This window comes from Vulpes lagopus, chromosome 8 (genome assembly GCF_018345385.1).
Source record: "Vulpes lagopus strain Blue_001 chromosome 8, ASM1834538v1, whole genome shotgun sequence".
Lineage (NCBI taxonomy): Eukaryota > Metazoa > Chordata > Mammalia > Carnivora > Canidae > Vulpes > Vulpes lagopus.
Window position 1 is genome coordinate 43,737,860 of NC_054831.1, and position 18,645 is coordinate 43,756,504.

An 18,645-nucleotide genomic window follows, 5' to 3' on the forward strand; every position below is an offset into this window, starting at 1 on the left:
TGCATAGAGGAATACATAATTTTATCCCCCCACTGAATGGGACATTCATCTGATAACTGACTAGAGAAGTACCAGTCATTCAATAAATGAGAGATACTATCATTATAAATGTAAAAAATACTGTTTAAAGAGATTTAACAGTACTTTCTGTACCGTTAGTTAGAAACTGGTGCTAGTTGAGATGTTCTACGGCCTGGGGCTCTTTCTCTGTTTGAACCAGTTAAGTTTAACTTTACTCCCTTCTGTAAGATTGATGGTCCTAAAAGGACCTAGGCAAGAAATACATTTAACCTTTTATAAATAGACATTGCCAAAAATATGAACAGAATGAATTTGCTTTCTAAAAGGACTTCCTAAACCATTGAAAATTATTTTGTTTTACCAGAACTCAGAAAGGTAACTATTAAATACACTTAATTCGAATTAAAACAGATGAATTCGAATTGCATGGTGGCTTAGTGGTGACACTGTATATGGAAAACAGCTTTTTGTTGAATAGATGGAAAATATGTAAACGTGGCCTTAAGGTTATATACTTAGGGAAAATTAACATAATTTATTTAGTCTTTTATTCTCTTAGGAAATACTTACAACAGCTTTTTAATTGTCTCTGGCCTAAGATAAGCCTGACTTATTCTCCCTAATGACTGTGTACTGGAAGGGTTGTCTTTATGGAGGGCACCATCTGCTGGTTATAAGAGGTACGTGTTGTGGGAAGACTGCCTTTTGCAGTTACCAGGCTCTTCACAAATCTTTCATTCTAATTCCATCTTTATCTGTGTCAAATCCCAGGAGGAAAAATATTTTTTAATAAACATGGCCAAGTAGAGATTCTAGTAGTAGTTTGATTTGATATGTGACCCTGAGCGTGTTACATACGGGATTTTTAAGAAAAACCATCATGAAAATGACAGATGCCTGTCTTTATCTCTTCTTGGATTGATTAAAAAATGATTATTCCTATTGCTCTTACCCTTGCTCTTCTTTTCCATTCACTGAAAGGATCTTAAATATTTTTACTTCAGTCTTATTTCAACTTAACATTTATTTACATCTGATAATATCAGAATGAAGAATGCTGATTTCATTAATTTTTTTTCTTCCTAGCACATCAGTATGATTTTTAAAAAATACTGATACATTTCCTTTAATTAACGATCGTTTTTATTTGAATTTATTCAGAGATTGTACAAGCTATTTACTATTAGAAAATTTTCTTGTATTTTACTTATTGATCATACTGGACATAAAAATGTAAATATTTGCATACTGTATGCATAGTGCATACAGTAAAATTAACTGCTGTCTGAAAGTATTTGTTTCACACTACCCTTTGAAAGGGAAATTCTGGATTATGGTTTTAGTATAAATTGGTGAAACTAAAAATGAATATATTTTAAATAGAGAATAGAATTAGTACTTTGTTCTATAGTGTATGTAGTATATAAAATGGATTCTGACATTAGTCAGTTTTATATAAATTATTTTTTAAAGTATAGTTATTTTCTCACTTTTAGTGTATCTACTCTACCTTAAATGTGAATAATTGAAATACCACAGAGCTGCAATAAATTATGTCAGATAATTTCTTTGATAGTCTGTTAAACCTAAGAAGAGCAGCTATATATCACTCTTATTTTTCATTTCTGATAGCAATTGAAGATCCTATTTATTTCCTAGACCCTTCCCTTCTTCCTTAGCATTGCTCCTTTTCTCTCTTTCTCCTTTATACCTTTTTTTCCTCTTATGTTGCAGTTTGGTATTTATTCCTATTATTCTCTAGAAACTTCCTTCTTAAAAGTCACCTTGCCAAATCTAAGGGAGTATTCGCTGAGGTCATTTTGTATGTTTCAGCAGTGCATATTTCTGAAATAATGAGCACAGTATGCCTGCCACCCCTTCGCCTTCAAACATTTTTTTCTAGGTTTTTTAAAACATTTTTCTACCTTTTTGACTCTCTTCCGTTTTTCTTCCTATCCCCCTCCATGTATCAGTATAGATATTTCCTGCAAATTCAGTCTTGGTGTCTCAGCTAATCCTATACATTTTCTTAATTGATTTTGTAAACCCATAAAGCATGAGCTGTGCAGGGTCCTAAAATATTTCTGGCCTTGATTTTATTTATTTTTTTCTAAAACTTCAGATCTACATTTTTAGTTGCCTTCTAGATGAGATTTTTTTCCCCCAAGACTTGATCTCTTTCTCTGTTTTTTTCCCTGTGTCCCATTATGATGAGGGTAGAGATTTTATATATTTGCTTGTTACTGCATTCCTAGTGGTTAGCATAGTAGATTATACCAAGTAAATTCTCAGTAAATATTTAAGTAATTGACTTTCAAGGAACAAAGGCTTTGAATCTTGTAATCACCTTTTACTTCTCTTTTTTTTTCTGATTTTTTTCTTAAAATCATTCATAAATCTTCAAATCTATTTTCTTGTTTTCCCATGATTGCCTGCAGTTGGCTCCTTCTCATCTGGGATTTTTGTAGGTTTCCTGCCTGGTTTTACTATACTTGATTTCTCCTCTATTTGTTTTGTAATGCCTGTTTTAGCCACCATTTCAGAATAGTTCTGGTCATTCATTCAGCAAGGATTTCCAGAGTAAGCTCTGGAATGGATGCTAGCCTAAAAATGATATACTATCCTTGGCTTATAGAGCTAACAGCCTAGTAAGAGAAACAGACATAGAATAAGACGTTTACTAAATATATGATAAATGCTAATTATGGTATATTCAGAGTTTTTCTAGCTGTAGGGAAGGAACCTTGCTCTACTTGGAGAAGTGAGGGTGAGTTTAAACATAGACTTATAGACTTGAGACTTTAAGGTACATGGAGTTTGCTTGGTAGACAAGGGACAGTAAATATGTCCTATTCTGAAGACAGCTTGTATATATTCACAGAGGTATTTCATATCTACTTCTAGTACTTTTATTTATAAAAGCTGAAGTGCATACTGAGTAAACCTGCCCCTTTGTTGGCTCTTATCTTTTCCTCCTTAACACCCTTTACTTCCTTCCACCTTTTCCTTCAATCACACTTCTAGATCCTAAGTAACAAATTCTGAACTTTCTTCTCTTGATTTGTAACATATTTTGAACTGTTTTCTCTGTCCTTTTTTGTTCTATATATTATCACTTCACTCCCATTCACTTATAGAAGTGGGGTTTCTTTCAGCTTATATTTTCCAAGCTTGTTATTTCTGTTAGGATAATTTTAGAATTTATTGTGATTTAATTACTTAGGGGGATTTTTAAAAATAGATTTGAGATCCATCTTAATTTTGCCCTATAGTCACTGCTAAAGAGTTATGCAAGTAACAGGCACTTGACTTTTTTTTTTTTTTTTTTTTTTTTACTATGTGGATGAGTTTATTCTACAAAGGCACCCATGTACATTATTTAGTTTCAGTCTGTGGTCACAATTGTGTATCTATTGTTAGGAATGATAAGCATCAGCTTCTACTTCTGTTGGGGCAAGGCAGACTTTCTTGCATTCCAGATTCTGTGGAAAACTGGGAATTTATTTACACATTTATTTACCTTCTTCTGAAATGATTTGTTCTGGGCCTTTGCTAAATATTAAATATCTTCTTTGGTCAAAGGAACACAGCTATGACCTTGGTTCTTGCTTTTCCTAACCTGAGGTCATGTAATTGTTCTGTGTCATATTCTAAAAGTTTTTATATTTTAGGTCACTAATTTACCTGGAATTCATTTTGTGTAAGGTATGAGATAAAGGTATGATGTCATTTTTTTTCTATAGAGGTATTAAAGTGTCTCAGAACTTGAAAAAATTAAAAAAAAATTTAACTTTATTGAACTTTACATATAACATTATTAAAAGTTAACTATTTCAAGTGTACCAAATCAGTGATTTTTTAGGCAAATTTACTGAGATGTGTACTCATCACTGTAATTCAGATTTAGAACATTTTCATCAGTAAGATCCCTTAGACTAGTTTACAGTTAATCTCTGAATGGATTCTCTTTAGTTTTTTTCTCTTGACCTCTTTGCAGAGTCTAGTACTGTTGACCACTCCCTGTCTTGAAAATTGGTGTACCCCCTACTTTCTGATCCAGATAACCTGGATCTTCTCCATACCTCTTTGATCATTTTCAAATTTCTTTGCAACATCTTTTTTGCCTGCCTGTTCCTTAAAAAATGGGTCTTCTTTTACCTCTCCTCACTTTACGAGATTTTACTGAATGCTCTCATCTGTGCCCCTGGTTTTAACTATTACCGAGGATTCCCAAATCTGTCTCAAGCTCAGATACCTTTTGGAAATCTAAGTGCCCAACTGGCACTGCCATCATCGTTGTCATTTTTCCTCTTCCCGCCTTGCCCTCCTCTTTTTTTCCAGCAGGTGGGGCAAAGTATTTTCCTGCCCAAAGGGTGTTTGAAAATCTTTTCTTTTTTTAAAATAGATTTATTGAACTGTAACTGATAGAGAAAAAAAACTGCATACATATTATATACAACACCTGTGATGCTATAACATACAGGCATCATTTCCAGGAAGCATAGCTTTATTTCCAAAAGTTTCCTTCTGTCCTTTTGCTTTTTTTTTCCTTTTTGTAAGAACACTTAACATGAAATCTACACTCTTACATTCTTAAATGCACAATACTGTATTAACTGCAGGTGCTTTGTCGTATAGAACATTTCCAGAACCTAATCATATTGTATGACTATAACTTTATGCCTATTGAATAACAACTCTCCATTTTCTACTCTCATTTTCTGGCAGCCACTGTTCTGCTTCTATAAGTTTGACTATTTTAGATAACTCCTATAAATGGAATCATGCAAATCATGTATTTGCCCTTGTGTGACTGACATTTCACTCAGCATAATGTCTTCCAGGTCCATCCAAGTTACTGCAAATGGTAGGATATTCTTTTTTAACCCGGAATAATGTTCTATTGTATGTATAAGCCACTTTTTCTTTATCCATTCATCTATTGATGATGTGGGTTCTTTCCACATCTTGGTATTGTGAATAATACTGCAGTGAAAATGAGTGTGCAAGTACCTCTTAAAGTTACAGATTTCCTTTTTTGTTGTTGTTTGTTTTTTTGTTTTTTTGGATATATACCCAGGATCAGGATTACTGGATTATATGATAGTTCTATATTTATTTTTTTGAGGAACCTCCATACTGCTTTCCATAGTGGCTGTATCATTTTACATTCCCACCAACAGTGTACAAGAATTCTTTATTCTTCACATCTTTGTCAACATTTGTTTGCTTTTGTTTTTTTGATAATGGCCATTCTAATAGGAGTGAAGTGATACCTTGTTCTGATTTGCATTGCTCAATGGTGAACATGGAAAGTTGCCTTCTAAGATCAAGAACAAGACAAGGATGCCCACTCTTGCCACTTTATTGACCATGGTACTGGAAGTTAGACAATTAGAGCAATTAGACAATAAAGTAAAGGCAAGAAATAAAAGGAATCCAAAATGGAAAGGAAGTATAATTTCCTGTTCACAGATCACATGATCTTTATGTAGAAAACACTCTTAAAGACTCTACAAAAATTTTTTTAGAATACTCTATTAAAGTTGCAGGATACACAATCAGCATGCCAAAATCAGTTACATATTTAAATATACCAATGAACTATCTGAAAAGGAGATTACTAAAAGGATTCCATCATAATAGTATCAAAAATAAAAAAAGTTACTTACCAAGTATTTACAGTACTTTACCAAGGCCTGTATACTGAAAACTGCAATACCTTGATGAAAGAAATAAGACACAAATAGATGAAAAGATATCCAATGTTCATGGATTGGAAGACTTAATATTGTTAAAATATTAGACAGTATTTGGAACTTTTTATTTTGTTCTCTCTGATCTTTTTTTACTGATGTGCCCTGCCACTGTTTTCACATATTAAATTTTACATATAACACTCATGAAGGGTATGTTTCTAGGCTAATATTTCCCATTGATTTTTTTTTCTTTTTTTGCATCAGTACTACATGTCTAAATTACTTTAGCTTTATAATGGGTTTTAATATTTGAGAACAAACCCATTTACAGTTTTTTTCTTCAAGTATCTTGTTATTTTTGCCCTTTTACACTTAATATAAAGTTTTAGAAAAATTTGCCATGTTTCTTTTAAAAATCAAAACCTGGGCTTAATTGAGATTTATTCACTGGGAAGGTCTGCTATCTTTGTAGTATTTGAAACCAATACAGTCCACGATATGTCTTGATTTATTTAAGTTTTAATTTTTATCTGTAAAGCTTTGTGATTTTTTCTGTAAAAGTACATCTTTTGTTTAACTTGTAGATACTTTATTATCTTCTATGTAAATTATATTTTTAAATTTATTTGCTATCCATAGGAGTACATTGATTGGTTTCCTTTTAAACCTTTTTATTTTGAAATAATTGTAGATATAAAGTTGGAAAATTAGTACATAGAATTCTGTGAACTCTTCACTCATTTTTTGCCAGTAGTGTCATATTATGTAACTTTTAGTACAATAACAAATCAAAGTTGACATTGGTATAATATTGTTAATTAGATTACTGATTTTACTCTGTTTTCTCAAGTTTCTGCACAATATTCTGTCTTTATGTAGTCTATCTTCTGTATAGTCTGATCCTGAGTATAGATTCATATCATTACTATCATAGTCAAGACACAGAATTATAACGGAATTCTGTAATGCTACTTGTTAGTCTCATCTCTGTACCCTGGTAACTATTCATCTGTTCTCCATATCTGTAGTTTTGTATTTTGAGAATGTTAAATTAATGAAACCATATACACATAATCTTTTGAGACTGGCTCTTTCAATAAGTGTAATGACAATAAGTTATTGCATGTATCAATCAGTCCTTTTTATTGCTGAGTAGTAGTGCATTGTGTGGATCTATCAGAGTTTGTTTAACCATTCATTCATTGAAGGGCTTTGGATTGCTTCCAGTTTTGGCCTATATGAATAAAGCTCTTACAAATACTCTTGTACAGATTTGCATGAACACAAACTAATTTCTTGGGAAAAATTCCCAGGGGTGCAATGGCTGGTTTGTATGGTAAGTACATATTCAGTATTATGACAGACTGCCAGATGATTTTCAAATATGATTGTACTATTTTACATTTCTACCAGCAGTGTCTAGATTCAGTTTCTTCACATCCTTGCCTACAGTTGAAATTATTTCTGTTGTCTGTTTTAGCCAGTCTAATAGTATATAATGATATCTCATTGTGGCTTTGTCTTTCCCTAAAGATTAATGGTGTTGAATATTTTTTCGTATGCTTATTTGCCATTTGAATTTCCTTCAAATGTCTGTTTTTTTGCCCATTTTGTAATTGGATTTAGTGTCTGCATAGTATTTTTTCCCATCCTTTTGCTTTCAGTGTCTCATATCCATACTTTAAAAAAAAAAATTTAAGCTCTTTATATTGAAATTTTAAGATCTTGTTTTTTTTTAACCCGATCTTGTATATCATATATGTATAGTGTAAAGTATGTAGTATGTGCTAAGTGGTGTTGTAAGTGCTATATATGTTTACCTATAGTTTCCAATTTTTGCTTGGCTAATTTGTATTTTCATCCTATTCTTGAAAATTATATTCATTGGATGTAAACTTTAGCTTTGCAGTTATATATTTTTCCTCTTATTGGGGATGACATTTTCCTGTCTTTTGGCTTATATTATGCTGTTGAGAAACCACTTATTAGTTTAAATACTGTTCCTTCCAAGGTAATACAATTACTTTAAGGTTTTGTTTGTTTTCTACAGTTCTTCTTATTTTGAGTTTAATTCTGTTTGGCTTCTTGAATTTATAGATTGATATTTTATGCTGTTCTACTCAGAAGCCTTTGCTTTCATTTTTCTTTTGATACTCCCATGAGTCATAAGGTAAACTTTTCTTCTCTATATTCTTATAATTTCTCTTGCACTTAACTAATTCTAATAGCTTTTTATTTTTTGCTAATAAGCTTGTCCATTGAGTTTTTAATTTCAGTTTTTGTATTTTTCATTTTTAGAAATTCTGCTCTTTGTTCCGGTTTATTTATTCCTTGGGTTAGAGTTTTATTTCTTAAAAGCATTAAATACAGTAGTTTTGTAATCTGTTTGAGAATTGTAATATCTAAAGTCTTTGTGTGTCCTGTGTTGGTGCCTGGTATTTCTGCTGATTCTTGCTCATGGTATCATGTTTCCTTAGGTGTTTGATTATTTTTGACTTGGTAAAATTCATTGTCCTAGAAACCTCATGATCCAAATGAAACTTTTCTCTTTCCAAAGAAAGAGTATTCTTTGAGGGTAGAATTTTGCTTACTTTAGGTTCTTGGTGGTACTGCCAGCCAAGGGTCACTACATTCATGTGTTGAGGTTCTCTGGACAACTTAGGTAATGTGAACCATAGCAAATGTGCAGGACCATGGCAAAAACTAATTAGCTGTATCTATTATTATGTTGCTCTGCTTAGTGCCAAGGCAGCTTTCTCTGCTTTCCCCTGTGGCTGTTGATGGGATCATGGGCACATGTTGATTTCTGACTAATCTCTCGGTGTTACCTTTTTGGAGATGGGGTGATATTGCACATTGATGTCAGGAGGGTCTCTTATTTGATGTTCCATCTTGGTTGACAGGTTGAGATTCTGTCCCCTTTGCTTCATAAGACACCAAAACTGAACTCCAGATTTGTCAGCGTTTGCCAATGCCCTCAGGGCATAAATGAATATAATGCTCCAGTGCTCCATTTATGTCACTGGATTCCTCTATTCTCTTTTATTTGGGACAAGTAATTTGTGGTGCTTTAAAAAATGTTTATTTTGGATTTTTTTTTCTGTTATTTATACTTTTTGTAGTTGGAGAGTTAGTGCAGATAACCCAGTTTGCTACTAGTAAAAATGGAAGTGAAAATACAATAAATATAATTGAAAAAAATTGAGGAAATGCTTAATCAAATGCTTTTCACTAATAAGTGAACTACTATAAATTAGGAATTAGTTATAAATTATTTGGTGATGGGACAGGTTACTTTTCATGTTTAGTATTAATTTTGTTTTTGCCTGCTTTTTGGTTTGCATCTAATAGTTTTCTTGTTTTAGGGGTAAAAATATTTCCATCATGGCTCATTCAAAGACAAGAACCAATGATGGAAAAATTACTTATCCTCCTGGTGTCAAGGAAATCTCAGATAAAATATCTAAAGAGGAGATGGTGAGACGGTTAAAGGTGAGTAAAATTTGTGTTATGTTTTATAGGACATCTGTTTAGAGTGGAGGGGCTACCTGGGGAAATCATGTAGGGCTGTATTTGGTTAGGACACCTTAAAAAAGCGAATGGAAGCTAAAAATGGCAGGGAAAGGATCAAGGAGAGTGGAAGTAGGTAAAGACATGTAGGGTTTCCTTAGCTACTGTTAACGGAAGAGCAACTGGAAGGGTGAAGGTTAGATTTTTCTAGGGCCTCCTAAACTTGGATATAAAGAATAAATCTGTAGTACTCTTATTAAATTCATGGTTATCTGTATAAAGTTGTCCTTTGCCCTATATGTCATCATTTTACAAAAAATAATTTCTTTAATTAAGAAAGGAAGTTTTAAGTCTCTGTACTGAGCATTAGGCTGTATTTAACTTACCTGTAAGTTATTTTGGCTGTAGGTTAAAGAGTTTTACTTTCGGCTTCTCTCTGCTTCTGACATGCAGCAGTGAATCAAGATTGAAGGTGAATTTCCATAGATGAGGTGGTCACTGTATAGCTAGTCTCCTTATATGTGTTTGAACAATATTTTACCTTTTTTCAGAGCAGTGATGGTGCATGTGATTGTAAAATGGTTAAAAGAACAGAATGGCCAAGAAGAATGCTAAGCTGATTTATCAGCTAGTTGTTTGTTATTTTTGAGCATTTTTTTCCCTTCTGGATTGTATCTATCTAGACATTTATGTTGCTTGATATGTTACTATTTGTCTATATTTCAAGACTGGAAAACTTGCCTTATTTAATCATTGAAGACCCAGGAGCTTTGAAGGAAAGTACTGTTTTATAGCTCTTACTACATGGTTTATGTTTATTAGAAGAAGAGGACCTGAATACTCATCAATTTCACATAAAGCATTAGTCTTACAACTTTGTGTATAAAGTATTAGAATGTCAGATATCAGATTTTATTTTTTTTTATTATTCAAAGGAAAAGACGTCTTTGAGCAGATTAAAATTAACAGTATGTGCTAGGAACTTACATATATTTTGTTAAAAATAGTGAAGCTACAAATCCTTTATATGTGACACTTTCCTTTTTCTCTGTATCTACATTCTTTTCACCTATTGATTTTTTAAGAGAAGTGAATACATTTCTTCGGATTAGTTTATATTTCAGCAGTGATAGGTAAATATCTCTGTCGTTTGCTAAGAAACTAATGTTAGAAACTGTACCTAATAAGTTGATTAACATTTACTGTCTTTTAGAGGTATTTTCTCAGTTATCTTCCTTAATAGATGACATATGCATGAGAAACTAAGTGGGGTTTTTTGTTTTGTTTTTTAAGAAATAATAACCATTTGAATTGCAGACAGTTTTGAGAAATTTTCATTATCTAGCCCTTGAGTAAACTTTGTTGTTAGTTTTGGTGGAATGGTTTCCAATGTTCACATTTAGTGTTTGTAGTATGTTTTCATTATTTTTGGACATTTATGCTCAGCAGTGATCTAGTTAATATACTTTTTCTTCATTTATTTTCCTAATTTATACTTACCCACTATTTTTAGCAACCTTCTTAGAGAAATATAAAAAGATTTTAATGTAAGCTAACAGTAATTTTTGATATGTACAAGTATAGGTCTGAATTTTATAAATTAAAACAATTTGCTAATATGTAAGGTGTTATTGTTTATATAATTTGTAGAGTTTCCTATAACATTCTATTCAAAATATACTAAACCTTTTGTGAGTTTTTTCTTTGCCTTTTTTCATGATATGCATATGCCATCAAAGGATATATTTCAAAGTAATAAAATAAAAAAGTTAGTAGACTTGAACTTTGTATCCTTATACTAATTATAGTGCCAGACTGGAAGGATTAGTCTACTGTTGGTTCTGGCATCTGGCATAGTAGAACTGAGGATCTGCCCTGTGAGGAATACTGTTTCCCAGGAAGACACTGGAGAATTTATTACTCAGAAATCTAGCTCTATAGAAATAGAAATCTTTGTATTTTTCAAGGACCAAGTCATAAATATTGATGATGGCCAGCCCTACTTGTTGATTAGTATTTGCAGCACCATCTAGTGGATACCAAATGGTCACCTTTCCATTGGTGTTTTATTTAAATGTGTGTTCCAGTCAAGTTAGGCAGTTTAAAGTTCATTTGGGGCAAGAATAATATGGGCTGAGGGTTCATGATAATACTGAAATTAGAAAATTTCTCTTTTTAGAATTCAGATGGTACTGTTCCTCGGCATTTTTATTTCTGTCCTACTACTTTTATGTAAATGTTTTTGAAAAAAACCATTTCCTATAGGTTCTTTCTGTTTACTCCATACATACTATTGAGTCCTACTAATAAACTATCCATGTCATGTTCTCTTTTACCATGGCACAAGAAATATTTTGTTGGATGCTATTGTAGTTATTTGGAGGTAGCTTTTTAACTTTCAGGAATATATTTTCATCATCCTTTCTTAAACCTTTATTCTTTTTTATTTAACTGAATATACAAATCATGTATCTGGAGTGGTTTATGGCTTAGATGGAAAAATAAGCTTTTTCTTTTCCTAGTATTTTTCTTTAGAAGTATAATAAAAGGAGTAGGTATATTATAAAAAAGGGGGTGTTCTTTTTAAGAAGGAGTAAAAGTGAGACCAGAAACACCATGCAAGGCTAGTTCTAAACTTTTATCTTGTTAGCAGGTATGATGGGTACATGTTAAGTATTTCAGTCTTTAAAGAAAAATTATTATTATTTCAAAGATTTTATTTATTTATTTATTTATTTATTTAATTTACTTACTTATTTATTTACTTATTTATTTATGAGAGACACAGAGAGAGGGGCGCAGAGACACAGGCAGAGAGAGCAGTAGGCTCCGTGTAGGGAGCCTGATGTGGGACTCGATCCCAGGTCTCCATGATCACATCCCGGGCTGCAGGTGACGCTAAACTGCTGTGCCACCGGGGCTGCCCAGAAAAATTATTTTTAATGTAGTTTCAGAAAGATCTCGTTCTCTCAGAGACTTTCAGAGGAAAAAGGAAACTAGTGTATATTATGTATATGGAAGTTAATCTTTGCAATTAATAGTTATTTCAGATGACTGTTTATTTGGATGAAGGATTTCATTATTTCATTATGTTGTTTTTGTATAGATGGTTGTGAAAACTTTCATGGATATGGACCAGGACTCTGAAGAAGAAAAGGAGCTTTATTTAAACCTCGCTTTACATCTTGCTTCAGATTTTTTTCTCAAGCATCCTGACAAAGATGTTCGCTTACTGGTAGCCTGCTGCCTTGCTGATATTTTCAGGATTTATGCTCCTGAAGCTCCTTATACATCCCCTGATAAACTAAAGGCAAGTACTGATTTAAAGAACTTCCAAGATTGACTGATACTCTCATTTATCTTTCTAACTAAAATGGGAGTTAAAGTATTTAGATAATTTCTTTGGATTGTTAAACAACAACTTCTTTCTTCTTTCTTCTTCTTTCTTCTTCCTTTTTTAAAGAACTCCCCCACCCTCCCATTTAGTATGTACTTTTGTAAAACAATTTTGAATCTTTAGGATAAGAAGGAGATTAGTACAGTGTATTCTATACTTCTTTGTTATTTTTAGTTTTCTTTTAGTAACACTTGGGGATACACTTCGTTTTCCCTTTTGAACGCCCATACTAAAGACCATGTTCATTATTTAAAACATAGTAGGTAGTATAAGTCTGAATTTATACTATATGAATTCTAATTAGTTTAATGGAAGGTGTGATGTGAATTATTTGGAAGAAAATACAGTGAACACAATTTTAATAAAAAGGTAGAAAAGACACCTACTGGGTTGAAGTAGTTCTAAGTAAAGTTATATGAATGGAAAATCTTTAAAAAAATGAAAAAAGGAGAATAGCTTGATTAATCCAACTGTTAAGAACATGTAAAATAACTAGAGCTGTGCAAAAAGATACTGAATAAAAGCAGGTTAGAAGCCTAGAAAAACCAATAGTAATAAAAGATAATTGTGGAAATTGAGTTAGAGAAGGAGATATTAATCTCCTTAATATTAATACCAGTGTGGAGAAAATTATGGGTAATTTAGTTTTACTTTATTTAACAAGTATTGATGTTAATCATGTGTCGGGAACTGGATTTACAGTGGTGAAAAAGGGTCATATCAGGATATGATCCCTAATAATTGGGAGTGAGAAACCTCACTTGAGCAAGTCTGCCAAAATTCTAGTGTGGAATACCCAAACTGGGCATGATTATTTTATATTTTGATTGGTAAAGAATCTCAGGATAGAGACAATATTTGTTATTTAAAGGTGGACTTGAACTGTTAAATTTGAGAATGGTCAGAGGTTTAAGTAGGTAACATGAGGTGGTATATGCAGCTGTGTACCAGGGTGTATATTGTGCTTTTTAATTATAAACCTCTAATTTGGAGATGGGCTGTGGGCTCTTCCTTACCAGTGTCTTATTGAAATTCTTATGAAGAGGAAGGCCTAACTGAAGAGTGCCGCTACAGGTTTCTTCTACCTCTTGTGGATTTCTCAGTTTTCATAATCAGTGACCTATCTCAGGGCTTTGGAGTAGTGAAAAGCCCTCCCAAAAGAATAGTTACACATCTGTTCTATTTATAATAGGACAATTTATAAGAAGAATATTGAGGAACTGAGATTAAATTGGAGTCTTTTTGGATTATTCCATAGCTGAAAAATTTAAAGTATCTTACTTTGGTCAAATTTTTTGGTCTTCTTTAAATGCCTCTTTTCTTTTATTGGGGTGGTACTTAAAAATTATTCATTTCCAGGGTATTCTCTAAATATTTGTGGAGTAGTTTTCATTTTGATTAGTATAAAGTTTGTGTTTTTCTTTGTCTGCAGTAGCAGTCATAGAAAACTGACACTTTTGATCCTCATTTTCCAGTGTCAAAATTATTGTTATCATCAGAAAACCCTTTGTATATTCCTGTCTTCATATGTAGATCAGTGATCATTGGAGATGTTATAAATGGGTGACTGTTATTTGTCTCTGGGTAGTTATTATGGCACATGGTGTGTTTGGGTTTGTTTTTTTTGTCACATTTGGAGGATTTATTCACAGAAGATGTATTTTGTACAGTACTACTATCAAAGTAACCATTTTTGAAGGATGTACTTTTCATTATTATTATTATTTTTTTTAAAGCTCAGCAATTAACTGTATGTTTTCTCTTTTAAAAATATTCTTGTTGGGGGCATCTGGGTGAATTGGTTGGTTAAGCTCGTCTGCCTTTGGCTCAGGTGATGATCCCAGCGTCTTGGGATGGAGCTCTGCATTGGACTCCATGCTCAGCAAGGAGTCCACTTCTTCCTCTGCACCCCACCCCCTCACTCGTGCGCTCGCTCTCTCTCTCTCTCAATAAATACAACCCTTATTATTTTATTGATCGATTAGCATGATTCCTTTGCACAATTAGCTTTTATAATTTTACCCTTTTCCAAAATTTTTAAAACATCATCTCCATAAAAATTCCCCTAAATGGACATTGAATCTTTCTCTGTACAGGTACTAAAGGAAGACATAGTAAAAAATCAAAAGCCAAGAGATGGAGATAGATTGAGAAATGGTGGGGAAAAAATAAGTAATTATAATGATTAGGTAGGAAGCTTGACAAGTTAATGTCTACAAGTCTTTTTAAAATTTCTTATTCTCTGTGATCCATTGTCTTTTTACCTGGTGATTTATTTTGGAATTTTAAGCTTCCTAAACTGTGTTTTTGATGGATAATTACCTTTATAGTGCTGTTCCAGCAAACCCTAATTAGCATTCATCACATTATTAGTATAACCTTTGTTAATACTGTATAATACTAATGACATTATTAATGTAACTTTTATACTAATAATAAGATAAATTTTGATTTACTAGTTTTGGGGTCTGGTTTTTTAACCTGCTTTAAGGTAAAGTTTTTCATTTGCTAAAATCATGGTAAATTATTTACTATTTTTCTGTGAAGGGTGATAAGGTATTTAGTGTTTTCAAATAAGGTTTTATATGATTAGGTGCTTTTATTTTTTATTTATTATTTATTTTTTAAAAAGATTTTGTTTATTCATGAGAGAGAGAGAGAGATGGGGGCAGAGACACAGGCAGAGGGAGAAGCAGGCTCCATGCACGGAGCCCGACACGGGACTCGATCCCAGGTCTCTAGGATCAGGCCTTGGACCAAAGGTGGCGCTAAACCGCTGAACCACCCAGGCTGCCCCTGATTAGGTGCTTTTTTTTTTTTTTTTTTTTAAATTTTATTTATTTATGATAGGCACACAGTGAGAGAGAGAGAAGCAGAGACACAGGCAGAGGGAGAAGCAGGCTCCATGCACCGGGAGCCCGACGTGGGATTCGATCCCGGGTCTCCAGGATCGCACCCTGGGCCAAAGGCAGGCGCCAAACCGCTGCGCCACCCAGGGATCCCCTGATTAGGTGCTTTTAAAAAGTTCCAGCCAAATACAGTTTTTCCTCCCGGTTCTTTACAATTTATCATGGTAGACACATGAGTGCTGAATTAGCTTTTGGAGGTTAGTGAATATTTTCATTTAGCATTCATAATCTAAATAATACTTTGTTTCTCTTTTTTGAAGGATATATTTATGTTTATAACAAGGCAGTTGAAGGGGCTAGAAGATACAAAGAGCCCACAATTCAATAGGTATTTTTACTTACTTGAGGTAAGCAGTATGTCATGAAATGACTGACATTTTAAATTGGTTTTTATGTATGTATATTTTCACTAATTAAAGTGTTCACTTTTTTTTATTTTTTTTATTTTTAGAACATTGCTTGGGTCAAGTCGTATAACATTTGCTTTGAGTTGGAAGATAGCAATGAAATTTTTACGCAATTATACAGAACATTATTTTCAGTTATAAAGTAAGTTTATTTTACAAGGCATGTCATTTTTTTAAATATAAAGAATTTAGAATTTATAGGCGAATATGCATAAACTGTTATGCATATTTGGAAGGCTAAGAGTTGTAACTTAAGTCATTAACATTATTTTAAGAGACTTTTAAAAATGAATAGAATATCAGTTTTGTAAGTTATACAAAAGTGTGGCATAAGGCAATCTATAGCCAATATAAAAATATTTTTGTATTTTATATTTTTATCTTTTTATTAAATATTACTCCTTAGTTCATGTAAATAGTTTTTGTATATTTAATTTTATCTATTAGAATACAAAGCAATTTGATTTCTGAATTTAAGGTAAAACTAAAGATGATACTTGATTTAGTGACTTTTGATTGTGAAACAGACTAAAATTAGGGAATAGTAATCCAGGAAATGTACTTTAAAAATATATTTTGTATACTATAAGATTTGGGAGAGAAGGAAGCTTTAAATAAATACATGAATTCGATTTAATTAATATTCTAGTATGTTTTAGGAAGTGTAGTGTTTGTCAGTACCATGTTATGATTAAATCCTGTACACTGTAAATAAAATACCTGTTTTAAATTTTAGCAATGGCCACAATCAGAAAGTTCATATGCACATGGTAGACCTCATGAGTTCTATTATTTGTGAAGGTGATACAGTATCTCAGGAGCTTTTGGATACAGTTTTGGTAAATCTGGTACCTGCCCATAAGGTAAGTAGCAGTATATACTGAAATACGTCTAAAGTCCTTTAATATTAAGGTTAAGAGTTTGTGCTTATGTTCTAAATATACTTTTTCCTTCTTTAACCTTAGTTTTTGAGAATCTGTTTTATTAATATTAGTTATGTTAAATATGGTGCACTTACAATTACTAATTAGGTGTAGTTGATGTGATAAAATATCTGTAATAACTCAGTTTTGTACAGGATATGTTTTGGGAGTGATAGCTACTTAGATGCTGTCATATAACTTTATGTCAGGAGATGCTAAAACCAATTAGAGCCTTAAGTGAAAGACAGTAGTAGTGTAGATGGAGAAGTGGGATGAAATTAAAAGAGAAGTCTCTCCTAATTTGTAGTCAAAGAATATGTTGATGATAGTGTTTCTTCCCTGGGTGATATTACTCAATATGTGTGTTTGTGTGTCTCTTTCTTTCTAACTCTCCAGGAAACAGTTGGAAATGAGTGTTTCTGTCAAAGAGAGAAAAGAGAGAGGTTAGAGAGAGGGGCCACACAGCAGTATAAAGATCTGTGCAAATTGAACACCTTTCTGGCAAGATACGATCTAAGTTTACAGATACATGACATTCACAGAAATAATGCTTCAATGAAGATGACCTCATAGTATTTCCAAACTCTTAAAGGAAATAGTTCATTAGTGCTGAAAGCCAGATACTGCAAATAGCTTTAAAAATTCAGTTAATATATTTATTAGATAAAAATAATGCCCTTAAAGGAATGAAAGATCACCTATGCTTAAAGAGATTAAACCCATAAAAACAAGAGTTAAAAACATGATAGCTAGATACATGAAAGGAGAAGTTTAGGGAAAAAGTAGAAATGAGAAATGGTCATTGAAATTAAGATCTCTGTTGATTGTAAAAGATATTTAGAGATCTGAGAGACATAGCAGAGGAAAGTATACAGATAAAGTGAGATAAAGAACATAAAATATATTGAGACATGAAAAATAGAATGAAAAGGACCGGTATATTTAGTAGTGATTTCAGAACAGAAAATGGAGAAGAATTGTTTAAATAGAAATTTGCTTAAAATGTCCCAGAACTGATGAAAAGCCTGAATTTATGAGTTAGGTAGCAAAAGTGTCATGAAAGGAATAAATAAAAATAAATCCCAGTCCAGGAACATCCTGGAGAATTTATAGATTGCCAAACCAGAAATAATCTAAAAGCACCCAGCAGGAAAAGGTGTAGACCCCTCTCACCAAGGAATAGTGATTAAGCTGATTGTTCACTTCTCAGTAGCAAGGATAGATGCCAGAAGATAATGGAACTGTATTTCTGAAGTGCTATGATAAAATAATTGTGCATTTGTGTGTATATGTGTGTGTAGTTGCATATTCAATTTGAGTGAAATTGACTTTAAATATTCACTTGTCAGTAGATTCCTACTGGAATGGAAATTGAATGAAAGAAGAAGAAATAATGGTGAAGAAATGCTTTAAATAAGAACTGATCTATAAGAAAATAGTAACAATAATAATTATAACAATTATTTAAAGAGATGTTAACAAAATGGTCCTGAACTACTGGTTACAAATAACATATAGGATTAAATGGCTTAATGGAGGGATGCCTGGGTGGCTTAGTGGTTGAGCGTCTGCCTTTGGCTGAGGTTGTGATCCCGGGGTCTTGGGATCGAGTCCTGCATTAGGCTTCCTATGGGGAGCCTGCTTCTCACACTGCCTTTGTCTCTGACTCTCTGTGTCTGTCATGAATAAATAAATAAGATCTTAAAAAAAAAAAAAGGAGTGGCTTAATGGAGTTAATGAGTGATCTAATCTTGTTGGTGAGCAGGATTATAGAGCTAC

The 18,645-nt window shown here is 32.6% G+C and overlaps 1 protein-coding gene across 4 annotated transcripts in view; it reads left to right on the top strand.

The window, feature by feature from the left end:
- PDS5B (PDS5 cohesin associated factor B) overlaps positions 1-18,645 on the top strand; it is a 185,950-nt gene that overhangs the window by 57,614 nt on the left and 109,691 nt on the right. For 3 of the 4 annotated variants that reach the window (XM_041766309.1, XM_041766312.1, XM_041766311.1), the window contains exons 2-6: positions 9,086-9,212; positions 12,337-12,540; positions 15,797-15,883; positions 15,988-16,085; positions 16,680-16,806. In XM_041766309.1, the coding sequence (XP_041622243.1) occupies positions 9,105-9,212; positions 12,337-12,540; positions 15,797-15,883; positions 15,988-16,085; positions 16,680-16,806 (624 nt within the window). In that variant the 5' untranslated portion in view covers positions 9,086-9,104. Of the gene's footprint in view, positions 1-7,802; positions 7,891-9,085; positions 9,213-12,336; positions 12,541-15,796; positions 15,884-15,987; positions 16,086-16,679; positions 16,807-18,645 lie in introns of those variants that run through there. The other variant, XM_041766310.1, reaches the window with a different exon arrangement.